Raw genomic sequence first — 14,324 nt, 5'->3', positions numbered from 1 at the left:
TATAAAAATTTCAACAAATAAAAATATATTAAATTACTAAATATTAAATTAATATAATATAAAAATTTTCTAAAAATTTTAAAATAATATGGACAAACTTAAAATAGGATTGAGTTAATCTTTTACAAATATGAGTAGATTTGAACAAAAATTTAATTCAATATTTCGAGATAGATAAAACCTAGACAAATATAAAATATATTAATATTATACTTAAACTCAGCTCAAACTTAACCTAACCACCCTCGTGACCTAGCACATTTAAAGCTTGGCAGGAGTGAAGTTGCACGAGAAAGCAAAGTTTAACAAAACTAAGCAAAAGTGAGATGTGCCTAATATTGACGTTGGTCACCTTCATTGGCGTAAAACTAGGTAAACTGCACAAATCACCCAAGGTAAACTGCAGAGACTGGGGAGTGGAACAAGTAAAGGCCAAAAGCTAATTTGGCTTTAAGAGCCATAAGAAAGCTACACGCCAGACGGAAGAAAGACAACAAAATATTAAGTTGTTTCTTTCTCTCTCTTTTTCTCAATTTATTGTAATTGATACAATTTTTTTTAAAAAATTATAAAAATATGTTTTTCATTTTTGTTGCACTGTAAATTTTCATATTTTTTAAAAAATGCATACAAGTGTTGTCTAACATAATAATGGCACAAAAAAATATTATTTTTTAAAATCTAATAATTGAAGGAAAAAAGAGAGTGGTGCCGTCGATGTGTCAGGAGACACTTGACGATAATTTTAATAAATAAATTATTTTCGTATATAATTTTCTCCTAATCATTTTCATAATTAATTAATTTTTAGAGTTATTTAAAAAAAAAAACTAAAATGGCTGAATTGCTAGAGTTAGGCTGAGTTTATTATATACCAAGGAGAGTTATGGATTAAATTTACGGGCTTAGGCCCAAACTGTTTTTTATATATTTTTATGGTCTAATTGTGTCTCTGGTTCCTGTAGTCTTAGGACTTTCGAAATTTAGTACTCTTGCTTTAAATTTTAGGAATTTAATTTCTATATTTTGGGGGGTAAATTATACCAAATGTTATTAAACTATTAGTAAATTTACATTTTATTCATTCAACTTCAAAATGTCTCAAAATGGTCATTAAACTATTCAAAAGTTTTCATTTAAGTCACTAAACCAGGTTGTTAAGGTTTTCTTTAAGTATAACGAATGAGCTCTAAGAGATAATTTGACAATCGGTACCATAGATTAGTACCCATCAACAAGTAAAGAACATATCTTAAATCCAAGTCGATTTGACTATCAGTGTTGAAGATCAGAGAAAAAAAACTATTTGAATTTTGATTCGCAAATTTGTAACGTTCGAAATCGTTTCATGAAAAAAACCGAACCGTAGAAAACAAGGGAAATGAGTGCTTTCAATTAGTGTAGGCAATACAAACAGAGAAGGTAACGATTTTAATAGCCTATTGACTTAAATGAAAACTTTTGAATAATTCAATAACTATTTTGTAACTTTTGAAATTGAGTGATCAAAACGTAAACTTATTATAATTTAGTGACTTTATATGTAATTTACCCTTTTGTTAGCTCATACATTTAAATATTAGAAGTGGGAAAGGCATAGTTAAATGGATTTTTAGTGTTATCTTAGAATTAAAGGTTGTGGCTTCCCAGACGAACTAAGTAATTTTGTGAAAAAAGTGAAGCTAAGCATGCAGTGGTCACTGGTTTGTTTGCCTAAGTTAGTATGGAAAGCTGTGAAAGATCGAATAGTAGAGCTAGCAAAGAAATTTAGGTTCCCCTTGGATTGTTTTATGCCTTGTGATTGCATACTCACACCACAATTGCCTTTGCACTAAAATTTATTTGACTTTATCTTAGATTTGGATAAGTTTAAATTTAAATATCCAAACCAACCAATAAGTGGTTGACTATAATAGTAAGACACATTGTATTTTTAAGGGGAGAATCCAGGTTTAAATTTTAGAGATGACATTGTTAGAAGAAGCAGTCACAAATCCCAAACATGAATAGTAAAACCAACATGAAGAATATCAAAAATAAATAAATAAATAAATACCCAACAACCATGTGGTGTATCGGATAGAGTATTGAATTCTTAGTTGATCAAAGTCAGACATCAAATAAATAAAATATGTCATAAGCCCTTATATTCCTCTAAATTTTAAAATTTAGTCATTGTAGTTTTGGTCGGGTTTGGTCGAGTCAGTGTAAAAAATTAAATTCGTTTTTAGGTTTGATGCGGTTCAAAAAATAAGTCTAAAATTTTGTTTAAGTTCAATATGGATAAAAAAATGTTATATCTGAGTTCGGCCTGCCTGTATTAATTTTTTATATAAAAATAAATTTAAAAAATATAATATATCAAAACACCTACCAAGAAAAAGTATTTTGTTTTCGTTCAACCTATAAACCCATATGAAATACTGGACAGTTTAAATTTAGCAACATTCTTCTCCCAATATTCATTTCGAGAAAAAAATAATATGCAACTTTGAGTTGTCAATTATATCCTTTATGGAAATGACAAAACGACTCAGAGAATTTCTGACACAAGTATTCAACTAGTTCGGACTTGTTTAGTGTTGAGTTGGGATCAAGACAACAAAAGTTCTTCCACCGAAGAGGTCTATGCTTCCTTTGTTGAAGTAAGTACAAATGGTCTGATTCGAGATTTCTTAAGAACCGACTTAGTAAAATCTCATATTTTTTTATATCAAAAAAAGAAATGATCTGGTTCAATATTGATTTCTGATAATAGGTTAGATTCTACTAATAAAAATTCATTTTATTCCAACACAATGATTCAACAATCGTTTAGCCAAAATCACTGAACTATTCATACGCTCTTGAACAGAAATAAGGAATCCCAATCTTTGATAATTTTGTCATTATCTAATTGTTTTCACATGGGCTCATTCAACGATGTAAAATATCACAATGTGATAAAACAAACAATTATAAAAGATCCTCTAATTCAAATTAAGAATTTATCGGGAGTATAAAAACATTAAAATAAATGTTTCTCAACAAATTAAAAATACATATTAAAAAGTCTTTATACTTAAATAACACTAACATAGTTGTAACTTAAAAATCAAAAGCCTCTAAAATAATAACAAAATTAACAATAAAAAATTATACAATATCCAAACAATAACAACAATATAATAGCAATATAATAATAAAATGGTAACAAAATAACAACAGTGAGCAACAACAGACAGCAACATATTTTTTTTATCAAAATTGAGTCGAGCTCAAGCCAAAAATTCTTGTCGGAAACTTGCCCGTTTTCTAAATATGTTTTTTTTTTTTAAATTTATTTTTTGAGTCTATATTTTTTAAAATTCTCCTCTTTTTAAGTAGATTTTTAGACCTAAACCAGTGAGTCAACGTGTATACTTAAAGTAATTTTTTAATGTTAGTTTACTCATGAAATCAAATCGGTGTTTGGATTGTATATTGAGAACCTCAAATCAGTATGTTGGCTGCTTGTTTGGATTTAGGATGCTGCCATGTTTGATTTTGACGGAGTAAAGGCATCATTATCATCTCAAATCGTTAACCGCAATTTAAAATTTTTCTAATATCTTTGCTTTTAAGGTAGAAATTTAAAATTAATGGGAGGGAGAGGAGGAGATGTACTCAAAGTGTACCCAGATTTGATACGGTGGTATTTACTTACAGGCAGTTTTTTCCCATAAATTTAATGATTAAAAGGGAAAGATGTGGTGTCGGGTTTTAGCAATCAAAATCTGGTAAGATCCCTAAATCAACGCATCAACCACACAAAAAAGAAAATAGAGACACCAAAAATGTGGAAACAGATTGTTAGCGTACCATAAAACCATTCCAGCAGATTCACCCCCTGTTTTTACTGTTTTAACCAAAAGGTAAAGATATGGAAAGATCACAAAAGATTTTGACACGTGTACAGGTAACCTCACCGCTAATTTCGTGTATGCACAATGCTTGCTTCCTTGCCAAGTGGTGAATTTAATTATTACTCTTATACCATGTTCCATATTTTTAAATTTTTTAATTTTGATGCAATGAGAGTCATTAGTCTTTAATTAAATTTTTGGTAATTACCATGAAGTGAAATTTTAAAACATTCATGGACTAAACTTATAATGTCAATCTGAAGTGTTAAAAAGACTAAATTAACAACTTATAAAGGAATAGCTAGATGGAAGAAAAAGAGGTCAAATTAATTAATTTTTAAAAATTAAGAATAAATTGATAAAATGTATAAATTAAAAAAGGTGACAAGATTGAAAAGAGGTTATAATAGCAAAAGAAATGAAATCCATTATTTTTACTTAAGCATTGGGCATGCTATTGAATTATATTTTTTTTTAAAAAAGGTGTGGTACTGGCTTGGGCACAGCATAATAGTCAAAATTCCAGGTAGATTACCAGACAATTAACAAACTCATTAAGACAACCTTAAAACATACCAGCTCTTTAATGACAAATCTACTCTTCTCTTTATTATTATTATTATTATTATTATTATTATTATTATTATTTCAGTTGAGTAAATAAATGCCTACAAGCTCAGTGAAGTGAAACAATAATAGTTTAGTAGACAAACAAGACCACCTATGTGGTTAGAATCGTAGAGCTCATCTTCTGCCAAATATTTATTGACCCAATTCCCAGATTTACAAAACAAAATAACCCTTTCTCAGCCCCCACCCACATTCAACAAAACCTGCTTACTACCTACACATTCTTCCTCCTTATTTTCACCCAAATAACCATTTCATTTCATCTTCTTAACCCTGTACTTTTATACTACAATTTCATTTCACTATAGCAAACTAACATCTTTTTCTCCTACAACTACCCAAAAAGAGATCATGAAAACCCAACCACCGACAGCTGCTCAATATGTCCATTCCTGAGGTAACGCAACTTCGCGGTTTATTCCTTGATGTTGCCTGAAATTGCGCTGCTTCTGGTTCCCACCACTTCCAAGTTTCAAAGCAGCATCTACAAATATAGATAACGACTAAATCAGTCGTATAACTACAAAGTGATTCATAAAGTAGAATGCCTAATTAGATTGGCTTTTTACCAATTTCGGCGGTGAAATTAGCGTTCAACCGAGGATTAAGCTGGGGCTGAGCACCAAGCCCATCAAGATTTAAGTTCAAGGCCTGAACCACTCTAGCTGGAAGCAGAACAGTAGGACAAGCTGCCAATATAATAAAAACAAAATAAGATCCTGTCAAAGAAACCCAAGAGAGAAAAATGCATTTTTATTGCAAAAGGAGAATAGGTAAGGACCTGGCTTCTTGCGGGGTTCAGAAGGTGCACCAATACGGCGAGGCAAGAAAACGCCAGTTCCAGCACATTCCCTTTTTCCAGTTGGATTGCCCAAGAAAACTGCCCTCATACCCGACCCGTTTGGCGTCTGGGTTTGCTGCTGCAGAGGGGTCCATGCAGATTGGGACAAACCCATAGGCCTATTGCTACTATTATTACTCCTCACTCTGCTTTGGACCACATGGTTATGGTGGTGCGAATGCAGCTGCTGCTTTTGTCCTGCCCAAACCGATGCATTTTGTTGTTTCATTAGCAACTGTTGCTTCAGCATCTGAAACTGAGACATAACAGAAAACGACCAAATTTATATACTTAAAGAGGGAAAAAAACAATCCAAGTAAAACATTTCTAGGTCTGGTTTAAGGTTTTTTACTTGAGCGGCCTGTAGTTTCTGGTGAGCAAGAGACTGAGTAGGCAGGTAAAAGCCAGTAACATCGGCGTTCGGTGAGAACTTCCTTGCCGAAGAACCTAAGAGGCCTCTGTTGTTGAGCCCACCGTATGATTCTTCACTCATTCGCATCCTTGCAACTTCCTCTGCCGCCGCATACAGCAAATCCCATGTTCCCGGCGGTGACGGAACTCGGGATTGGCAAGTAGGGCTTCCACGGCTAGACCCTTGCATGCAACCGCACCCGCTCCTTGATACACATAAGGTTGATTGCGGCGAACTGGACATGACCCGACCCTTAAAAAAGCAAAAATAAAAATAAAACTAAAATAAGAAACCGTCCTTGAATCAAATAACTTAGTGGAGAAGTTGAGTGTTAAGTTCTTCAATAGACCTTAGGGTTTTCAGAAGCAAAGGCACGGACGTTTCTGCGAATACCGTCTTCGAGGGTAGAGTGAGCCATTTGACGAGTTAACCCAGCAAGATAATCTTCTTCGTCACTCTCTGTCTCAGTAGAACCCACCACTGACTCAACCGGAGAACTTGGATCCGAAGAGAAACCCAAAGACCCAAACCCATAAGGGAACTCGTAGGGAAACAAAGACTTAGAACTGTCAAGCTCTAATCCAAAACCACCATCAACATACTTGGGATTGCTCTTAGCCTTACTATTGTCGATGCCCAAGTCGTCGTCGGTTAAAAACTGAGGTGGAAGCCAAAACTCAGCGTCGTCTAAAACCTGCGCCATGAGAAAGAAAAGCAAAGCTAAAGAATGAAGATATCAGAGAAAGGACACCAAAAGGGAAGAAATTGATGAGTAGAGAGTAATGGATGGTTGCTGCTTGGTTAAGATTTAATAATAAGCAGTTGCATCTCTGTTTTGGTGGCCATGGCAGAGTTCGGGGCCCACCAAAAAAATATATTTTTTAAGAAAATGCCCTATTCACAACTGAGCAAAAAGTGGAGAGGTGGGGAGAAAGAGGTGAGAAATGGGGGGATTTTCAGTGAGAAAAAGCAATGAAAGAGAAGATTACAGAAAAAGCGGGGATGAGTTTCCCACTCGGTGATATAGGAAGGTTGGAACACGCTCCTACTATATTGTAGGGTCCATGGAGGGAGCTGCAGGCTTGCATCCAGGTAAGTGGGGCCAATTCAAAATATAGGAAGCACTTGAACCAGCATGTGACAGGGCCACCATTTTCTTTTTCTATTTTTAATTCCATCAAGCCGTTTTTTAAGGCTAAATTGCTTAATTAGATGCAAAACAAAATCTAATTTTTCTTTTTCTTTTTTAATTTCAATACCTTGAACCCAGGGGCTATGCTTTCCACTTGGCAGTCCAGGGAGTCATTCACCATCTATATTTAATTTTTGTTTATTATATTTTTATAATTATATACTTACATAATTTAAATTTTTGAAAAATCTTACTTATTATAAGAAATTATTATTATGATAGTAAAAAATAGGGTTTTTACTAAAATATTATAAAAAATAAAATAATATACAAAATAATATATTTAAAATTATGTACCAAAATAGTATATTTAGGATAGTTACGCTTGGTGCATAAGCGACACTACTTTACTCGACACAAAAAAACTATTAAAAAATATTATTATATTTTAAAAAAATAAAATCTATAAAAAAAATTGATGTGATATTAGTGAAGGGCAAGCCAGAGGTGACACTGGTGAAACTTATACCATAAGTGGCACCTACACCTCCAAACCTCTTCCGTCTCTGTTTAAGTTAAAAAAGCTATCATGAATTTTTTAAGCAATATGTTAAAGAAAAGTAATATTATTTCTGTTAAAAAATAATATGTTAAAAATCTATTAAAAATAAAATTTACTTTTAATAGTTACATTTTTTCAAATTGATATTTATTTATTTTTAAGTTAAATTAAACTAATTTTAAAATAATTAGATTGTTATTTTAAGAAAATATTATATTTTAGAAATTAAAATACAAATCACATTTCACATGGACATTCAAAATTAAAAATAATAATACAAAATCCATGTGAAATGTGATGTGTATTTTAATGTCTAAAATATAATATTTTATTAAAATAACAATTTAACTATTTTAAAAATTAGTTTAATTTAACTTAATAATAAATAAAGATTAATTTGAAAAAATGTAAATATAAAGGTCAATTTTATTTTTATTTTTAACAGTTTTTTTTAACATATTACTATCTTTTTAATGAAATAATATTATTATTTTTAACATATTGCTTAAAAATCCATGATACAATTTTTTAACTTAAATAGAGCTGGAGGGGTTTGGGGGTATGGTGTCGCCTATGGCATAGGCTTCACCAAGTCTGCCTCTCGCTTGCCCTACACCAAATGTCACATCAATTTTTTAATGACTTTTATTTATTTTAAATATAATAGTTTTTTTTTGACAATTTTTTGTGTCGTAGTAAGGTGGTGCCGCTATGCACCGGGCATAACCACCTTAAATATATCATTTTGGTACATAATTTTTAAATATACTATTTTCAGATTTTATTCTTTATTATAATATTTTAGTAAAACCCTAAAAATAAAATAAAATCATCATCTGTATTATGTTATGGTAGTCTAAAAAGTAGTTGATAATACGATTATTAATAAAAATAATAAGTATCATATGTAATTTTACCTAATTATTTTAGTGCATATTTGTTGAGTTATTTCACTTACGATTGAAGTTATGAAAATGTAATATGTTAGTATGATCCAACCTTAATTTTTAATGTTATACTAAAGTGACATTGTTAATATAAGAAATATTTTCTTAGAACATCAAATGTCATTTTAAACCTTAAATATTTCAAATTAAAGTGTTCGTGGCACTATTCTCTCAAATAGAATCATATGTCCATGATATGGTGTAATAAAATATTTTATATTTACATAATAAGTATTACCTTATAATATTTGAGTTCACAGTTCAAATCGTCTATAGTTTTAATTATAAAACTTAAATAAATTTATTTTGAGGAAAGACTTATACTAGAATATATCTCTCTTTATAATACGTAAATTAAGTATAAAAATAATATAAAATTTATAATATATAACCTTTTATAAAAAAAATTATAAATTGTCTAATAACTTTCATAATACTTATTATGAATAATATATATTTTTGCAATAACTTTAGAAAGAATTTTTTATAAGTTATCATAAAAATGTAATAAAAAACCTATAACATTTTTATAAATAAATATATTATTTTTATAATATAGCATGAATACATAAATAAGTTATATTCTTACTTTTTGGTCATAAATTTTATAAATAACTATGTTATAACACCTTTATAACATGTAAATTATTTTTATAATTAACTTTTTATCATACCTTTAAAATCTTTTAGGATTTAAACAATTTTTTGGTTATAACTTTATAAAATACACAAATTATTTTTCTAATATATTTTTAAGAATTTATAATATAATAAATTTTTGTTTCAAACCCTCACATTTGTTCTTTCTTATAATATAATAATTATAACTTGTGTAAAAATAAATTTTTTAAATTAGATTTTTATGTAATTATTTAAATTCTTATTTCTAAGAAATCGAAAGTTTAATTGAAGTGTTCTAATTACACCCAAATTGATAAGATCATCAATTACAATAATTATCCAAACATACTACCATTTTGTAATTACAAGCAACTCTACCCAAATTCAATTATTAAGTGGCTTTACAAACGCTACCTTATTGTTTTTAATGATTTATTTAATAATTACTTTTGAAAATGATATTTATTGAATTTGGGTTTCTAATTTTAATATGAATCAAATCTCTATTATGTAAAAAATTAATGTAATTTAATAAAAATAAATCAAGAATTTTGAACGAGAAGAGAAAATAAATAAGGTGAGGCAATGGTGAATTTGGATAGACAATATATTTACTTGTGGTTAATGTAAAAATAATAATGACAGTGAGATGTTGTTTGACTAAACAAAAAATATATTTATCCAATAGTAGATTTAGATAAATGATACATACTGCATCGTATTGTTTATCTAAACCCAACAATTAAAAGAAAATTAAGTGTAATTTTTTTTCCTTAATTATAAGTCAGTGAGCTGTCGTTTGGCTAAACATTTTATCTTGAGTTTGTTTATAACGTTGGTCGTTATCAGTAAACATCATAACGGGGTGTGCTATTCCATTTTCACTCTTCGCCGACGTTGAACGGACCTCCTCTTGTGGATGCAACACCCCTTCCCTCAACTCCATTGCATACTTATTTTCAGATCCATCACCGTTCAAAAAAAAAAAAAAAAAACAAAATGGCCTGCACAATTCATGCTACCACGTTCATAACACGTCCACTAAGTCCTAACAAGGGGTCAACAAATTTCTTTCTATTTCACTTGAAAATTCCAAATATAATTTAAATTTTGAATTAATCAATTTTAACAATTTCAATATTCATCTCAAATTATTTTTTATATTCCCGATGATTTCAAATCTTCATTAATATATTGGTATACGGAAATTCTTATTTTTCTCCATGCTATAAACAAATTACTTTATCATATTAAAATTTAAAGTTAAATATAATATTAGTAACTAGACTTGTTCATTTATCCTAAATTGATATCTAAATTTTTTTTTCATCCACTAGTTTCGTACATGTGACTAATGACATTAATTTTTTATTAATGTGGTAACGCTGACCAATTGTGCACTGTCACGTTTCATCCTATTTGGCAATAGAAACTCTCCAATGTTTTTCTCTTTCACTTTTTTTCTCTCTTCTTTCTTTTTTTTTTTTCTTCTCTGAATCTCCTTTCTATTTCATCGCTTCATGATAATCTTCTTTCTCTCTCAAAATGGGTTTGTTAGGGTATGTTAATAAATTTTTGGTAATCTGTTGGAAATTTTTAATGGGTATTGATTCATCTTCCATCGCTGTTTGTTCCACCATGCTTCGACGCGGATAGAAGTCTGGTTCTCCTATCGTCTTCGGCATTGTCGAATCGCGGCCAGCTTCCTATTCACCTTCTGTCACTTCCTGTTCCACCTCATTTCGACACCAATAGAAGTTCAATGTGACTGTATTTGAAACCCCAGCATCGAAGATGAAGATGAAGCTTTCGTGGTTTTGGGTGTTTGAGATGAAGGTGAAAAAGATGGTCTCTTTTACCTTTTTTCTTCTTCTTTGCTTCTCTAATCTTTTTTTTTTTTTTAATATCGGTTGTTGTTTGATTTTTATTGGGTTTAATGGATTTGATATTTGAGTTTGATTTCTGCTAACTAGGGCATTTGAATCATTGGATTGGTGTGAATCATCGATAAAACTGCTTCGGCAAAAACTTCAACATCTTGTTTCTAGGTTTTGCTTGTTTATCTATGAAAAAAATAATACAATCACTTTTTTCTTCCAACTTTCTTTCTGGTCTTTTGTTTCCTCATCTCGGTTATCGTTCATTTCCATTGCTTTTCCAGGAAATGTTACTTCTCTACTTGTAATTAATTTACTAGTAAACAAACAGAGCTAAGAAAATTGATAGATTTCTTTTCATAGGTTTATGTATTATTTTGAATCATCACCTTTGCAGTGTTGTCTTTTATCAAATGAGCTAAGAGAATTCTTAAGACCATGTTAATGAAAAGGATGAACAAAAGAAATACACAGAAAACGGAATAGGTAAAACGGAATAGGTAGAAAACAATGAGAATTTTAGAAATATGGTGAAAGGAAAAAAATTAAGGGAAATTTTTTTAAGGGAGTTTTAAAGGGAAATTTGGTGAAAGGAAAAAATATCGTGAAACATAAAGGAGAAGAAAGGAGAAACAGAGAAAAAAAGAGAGAAAGAAGGAAGAGAACAAGGGAAAGAAAAGTGAGAAAGAAATTTGAAAGTTTCAATTGCCAAATAAGATGACAGGTGGTGGTGCGTGACTGGTTAGTGCTGTCACGTTAGCAAAAAGGTAACGTGGTTAGGGCCAGTTCTGCTGTGCTTAAAAAAAGCTTCAAAAATATTTTTGGAAGAAAAATTATGATAAATAAATTATTTTTGGCTTAAATTTTTAATTTTTTAGAAGTATTTTTTAAAAATTTTAAAAGCACTTTTAAAAGAAAGAAACTAAAATTTTTAGTTTTTTCTTTTCTAGAAACACTTTTAATGCGTAATTACTTTTTTACCTCTCTAATAACATAATACTTTTCCATTTTTTTGGTGCTTCATTACAAATGTGTTAAAATCATTAATTAAAATAAAAATATTTTTAAAATACTAATTACAAATTTTTAATGGTTATATTTAAAATATAATTTATATATTCTAATTAAATTTTATAAATAATTAATATTTATTACTTAAAATATTTAAAATTTATATTTCATATATTAAAATATTAACAATAAGTTATAATAAGATTTTTTTATATTTTTACTAAAATATAATAATATTAACTAAATATTATTTAAATACATATTTGTTACTTGATAATAATATGTCTAAAATGGATATTTTATTTCTCAAAAGCACTTTTTGATAACAATGTTAAACACTCAAATTTTAAACTAAATTTTTCAAAAACACTTTTCCACAACATATTTCCACAACACTTTTTAAAAGTATTGCCAAACTAGTCATTAGTCACAGGTACTAAACTAGTGGATGGAAAAAAAATTCGGGTATTAATCTGGGACAAAAATAAATCATAAGTACTAATTTGCGAGAAATGGACAAGTTCGGGTATCAGTCTTATATTTAACCCTAAAATTTATTGTATTTCATTAGTTTTCGTTTAAAATAAGGTTTCAAATATGTATGGTGAGAAATTTATGCATTTTAGTCCGAAATTTAGTCATGTCGTCAAGGTTTTAATTTGACATGTTAAAATTCTTTTAATTTAATTTAAATAAATTTATTTGACTCAATTTGATTCAAATTTTATTTCACTTTGACTCCAATCATAATCTTTTCAAATTGAGTTAGCTTGTTCAAATAAACCTTATCAACTTGACTAATTCAATTTTTTTTAACTTAATTGATTCAATCAAATATTACCCTAATCCTAAAATGTTATTCGGTTTTCTTTACTTTTCAAAAAAAATCATTTATTAAAAGTTTAATTTTGAAATTCTTACATCTACTTTAGAATTTTAAAAATTAGTCTAGGTTAAATTGTTAAGAATTTATTTCTTGAGAAAATAGTCGAAGTGAGTAGCATTATTAAACCTTTTCTATCAAAAAAGATTAAACTTGTTATTTTCGTAATTATTTATTTATAAAAATTGAAAATACATTATTTGAAATCTGAAAGAAAAAAATATCTAGAAGTGGGGCTTGCAAATTATAATTCCCAAAACACAAAAGTATTAGGTTCAAAAACATTTATTATGGTGTTGGAAGGACAGCAGGGAATAAATAATCTTAGGTAGTGTTGTCCAACTCTTTTTTCATGGCATCCCTCATAAATGGTGACACACTTATGGCATGTTTGTGGGGTTAATGCTAGACCACAAATCTCTTTCTTCCCATCTTCAAGTTGATATACTTAGTTGTGTGCACGTAGCAGCTGTGAAATAACGTTATGGGTTTAGTGAAGAAAAGCAGAATGTCAATCGTATTTGTAACATACACAATTGTATAATTGATGCCGTGAGTGAGTGGAGTCCAGCCAGGTTGGGAGGTGGGGGCTTTGGGGCGTGCCTCCATCTCCTGGCAATCAAAAGTAAGACCTGTCGTTGGATATGATTTAAAGAATTTTTTATATACGTATACGGTAGTTCCTCCATTCATCAAATTAATTCTTTAAATCATATCAGTAATTAAATTTAACCTCAGCAAAATTCGTTTTAATTTTAAAAATTAAAAGAAATTAAATTTTAAGTTAATCAATTTGAAATTTTTGAGTTATTCAATTATTCGAGTCGAGTTAAATTTTATAATTCAATAATATATTAGTGTAAATACTCTCTTGTTCTCTATCAACTTTGAAAATAAACAAATTAATTTCTCTCTAAAAAAATAAAAATAATTAAAATAATTTTAAATTTCAAAAAATAAAAAATAAAAATTTTCTAAAATAATAATCTTGTGACCTAATTAATGATTTAAATTTATTATACTCAAGTATCTTATTTTATTATTATTTTGCTTTAAAAAAAATAGGTCATTCGTACTCTAACATGAAATTAGTTATACAGTAACAATATTTTTATTTGACATATTTAATTTTTTTAATTTAACTTGAACAATTTCACACGACTCGATTCGAAAAAAGTTTAAATTGAGTTAAGATAATAAAATTGGACTTGTGAGCTCGATTAACTCAAAATATTTTCGCTCAATTTGACCGAATGCTCCCCTAGTGAACCAATACCGATTGGATCAATTCAATTAAAAATAAAAAAATTATAAAAAAATTCAGTTTAATCGTCAGTTCAATTGATTTTGATTCAGTTTAATTGGTTTAACCGTCAGTTCAATTAATTTATTTATTAGTTCGTACCAAATTAAAATCACTTTTTAGATCGGTATTCCAGTCGATTCTCATCTCAATCACTTGATTGACCTGTTTAATCCAATTTAAATAATAGTGAGTCAAACCATTGATTTTTAATCTAAATA

General features: G+C 29.0%; 1 protein-coding gene and 1 long non-coding RNA gene across 2 annotated transcripts; one reads left to right on the top strand and one right to left on the bottom strand.

Moving 5' to 3' along the window:
* Positions 1-4,564: 4,564 nt before the first annotated feature.
* On the bottom strand, positions 4,565-6,749 carry LOC108458149 (uncharacterized). The gene is made up of 5 exons (XM_017757435.2): positions 6,117-6,749; positions 5,708-6,019; positions 5,296-5,611; positions 5,084-5,203; positions 4,565-4,998 (listed from the first exon to the last, which is right to left on the bottom strand). The coding sequence occupies exons 1-5, from the start codon at positions 6,468-6,470 to the stop codon at positions 4,892-4,894; spliced, it is 1,209 nt and encodes a 402-aa protein (XP_017612924.1). The 5' UTR covers positions 6,471-6,749; the 3' UTR covers positions 4,565-4,891.
* Positions 6,750-10,333: 3,584 nt separating this feature from the next.
* LOC128291806 (uncharacterized) lies at positions 10,334-11,340 on the top strand. The gene is made up of 2 exons (XR_008281729.1): positions 10,334-10,865; positions 11,003-11,340. It is a non-coding gene; the product is annotated as an uncharacterized LOC128291806 (long non-coding RNA).
* Positions 11,341-14,324: the final 2,984 nt, after the last annotated feature.

This window comes from Gossypium arboreum, chromosome 4, assembly GCF_025698485.1.
Source record: "Gossypium arboreum isolate Shixiya-1 chromosome 4, ASM2569848v2, whole genome shotgun sequence".
NCBI lineage: Eukaryota > Viridiplantae > Streptophyta > Magnoliopsida > Malvales > Malvaceae > Gossypium > Gossypium arboreum.
The sequence above is the reverse complement of the archived record's forward strand: the minus strand, read 5'-3'. Positions and strand labels throughout refer to the sequence as shown.